Raw genomic sequence first — 2,650 nt, 5'->3', positions numbered from 1 at the left:
TAAAAATCTGCCTTTTTATCAAAAAGTTATTACCAGGGTGCCTTTGAACTAATTATATTGAATGATTGGGACTGAATTAACGAGTGCATACACATAAAAGATTGTAGCCTTTTTATACCCGAGCGCACTTGTGCACAAGGGTATTATAACTTTGTTCACATAACGGTTGTTTGTAACAGGCAAAACGAATCGAGATAGATATAGACAAATGTATACATAAATGATCAGAATGAAAAGAGAAATCGATTAAGCGATATCTTAACGAAACTTGGTATGTGCACTTCCTTCGGGCGTAGGACGGATGGTATTGAAAATGGGCAAAATCGGACAATAACCACGCCTACTTCCCATATAACGGTAATTTTCAGAAATACGAAAACTGCGATATTTTAGTAACTACTGAAGATTATTCACTCAAAATTGATATTTACAATAACTTTTAGAAGAAAAATAAGAATATTATACATTTTTGGAAAATGGGCGTAGCCACGCCCACTTATGGATACATGTGTATATCTTGGTAACCGCTAAACCACTTTCTTCCACACTTGGCACAGTTGTTAGTCTTGCTTTAGCATACCAAATGGCCGAAAATTTTTAAAATCGGACAATAACCACGCCTACCTACCATATAACGGTAATTTGGAGAAATACGAAATCTTCGATAAATAAAAAAATATTAAAGCTAATTTACTCAAAATTGATGCTTGCAACAATTCTTTACCAAGAAATACGTTTATGATAAAATTTTATTATTTTTTATTTTATGATCACATATATGTATCTCGGTAACCGTTCTACGAATTTGTACCAAACTCGGTATGATTATTGTGCTTGCCACATAGAAGCAAAACGTTGAAAGTTATTGGAATCAGATTCAAATTACGACCACTTTTCATATAACGGCAAATTTCAGAAATGCTTGAAACTTCAATATTTCGAAATTTAAGGACGCTAATTTTCTCAAAATTGATACACACCGGCTTACCGTGTAGCGGTAGCTTTCGCAAAGGTGAAAATCATATACTTAGTACCTGCGCCGTGTATTTAATGTTCGGCTCCGCCCGAACTTAGACTTTCTTACTTGTTAATACTCATTTAGTGTTAAACCTTTTTTGATTTGGCATTCGTTTTTTTCAATCTTGCTATGAATATGTTGATGTGTGAATTCATAACTGCTTTGAGTGAATGGAACTTTTAAATATTATAAACCTCAATCTTAAACGAGGAATAAGTAATTAAAGTTGAATAGAAAATAATTGTTGATTTAAAATTGAAAATGATTTCACACTTACACAGCTCTGCTAATGGTTATAGTTTTGTTTGTTTGTATATATCACGGTACCCTGGAAACAATTTCAACCCTAAAGTTGCTTCCCCTCGCCAATTGCTGTTGCTACTATTTCGGGGGACCTCACTGAACATTTTCCAAAAAAAGAGCTAAATCCGTCGGGCGCTTTTCTTCTATGGTAACTTTTACTAATTCAAATATTACACAGGCCAACAAAATTTGGAAAAAATTTTGCTTCCTAAAATGTTAAAACTGTTTCTGATAGATTCTTTTGTGCTGATTACGAATCTGTATGTATAAAGTTTCCATCATCTTTAGGTTTTGAGAAAAACGTGGTCAAAGTATCAAAAAATCACGTTTTTTGCAATATTTGAGAAGCTCTAGCAAAAAAACATAAGGTGATAGAACCTTCAACTTGGACTTAGATTAAGGCTAGGACTCTCAACTACTATCCCTGAAAAAAACCATTTGTTCACCTTGACTTGGTGGTCACTTATAGTCATTTTTTGAATAGCAAAAACTGATTTTGCCGAAGTGGCTTTCGAGGCCCAGCAATTATGGCGGCCCTATCGGAGTATGCATATTTTAGTGCCAATGTTTGGTTTCTCTAAGTTCTTAAGCTTTTTAAAATAACTCAATACGTGAAACCACAGATACATTTTTAACTAGGCAAGTATGTATATATCAATCCTTACCTCGCCATAACCGGTGACTTGTAGATGTCGTTTCGTCAGGGGCGCCTGCTCACCGTGCGAGTGTAAATTTCTCTTCGTGGCGACGTGCTCGAGTCTTATAAGATCTCCGTTCATAACATATTTTACTTCAGCAAATGAGTCTCTATTGTATGGCTTTATGAGCCATTTATTGTTGTCATCTTTATGCGTATATGTTGTGATCTGTTAATAAGAGAAACTCGTAAAATTGTAGTTAGTTTTTTAATCGGTGCTCCTGATATCAAACAAGAGAAAAATTCGACAGCAGAAATTGCATACATATCGCACACGATTTTCAAAAGTGACACAACTCAAAATTTATCATTTTTGAAATTACGCGCTAAAAATGCCCACACAGCTTTTATTTACCTTTCAGCAAAAGCTGCAGGCCGCCTACGCAAAAAAAAAGTTGGACGCACAAATACTTTTTGATGTGTATACATCTTTGGTGTCGGTAGGGGTAAAATTTGCGAAGCTGTAACGCATAGTCCAACAGAAAATTTCGTAGGACTTACCATGTGTATTGCAGCAGAAAATTTTTAACTTCCTACTTGCTATTGCAAATGGTTGCATACATTTAGGCATATGCAGAGTAAGAGGAAATGCGGTATAAGATTATTACTTCCGATTATGCAAACTCTGCGCA

At 35.0% G+C, this 2,650-nt stretch overlaps 1 protein-coding gene across 2 annotated transcripts in view; it reads right to left on the bottom strand.

Annotated features, from left to right (window-relative positions):
• Window positions 1-2,189, bottom strand: part of LOC118749489 (protein O-mannosyl-transferase 2-like) — a 253,868-nt gene extending 251,679 nt beyond the window's left edge. For both annotated transcript variants that reach the window (XM_036484288.1, XM_036484292.1), the window contains exon 1: window positions 1,987-2,189. In XM_036484288.1, coding sequence (XP_036340181.1) covers window positions 1,987-2,100 — 114 coding nt within the window. In that variant the 5' untranslated portion in view covers window positions 2,101-2,189. The remainder of the gene's footprint in view (window positions 1-1,986) is intronic.
• Window positions 2,190-2,650: the final 461 nt, after the last annotated feature.

The sequence above is a fragment of the Rhagoletis pomonella genome, unplaced genomic scaffold, assembly GCF_013731165.1.
Source record: "Rhagoletis pomonella isolate Grant_MI unplaced genomic scaffold, Rhpom_1.0 Rhpom_scaffold_00001, whole genome shotgun sequence".
In the NCBI taxonomy this organism is placed as follows: Eukaryota; Metazoa; Arthropoda; class Insecta; order Diptera; family Tephritidae; genus Rhagoletis; species Rhagoletis pomonella.
This window is presented reverse-complemented; position numbering and strand designations above follow the sequence as displayed.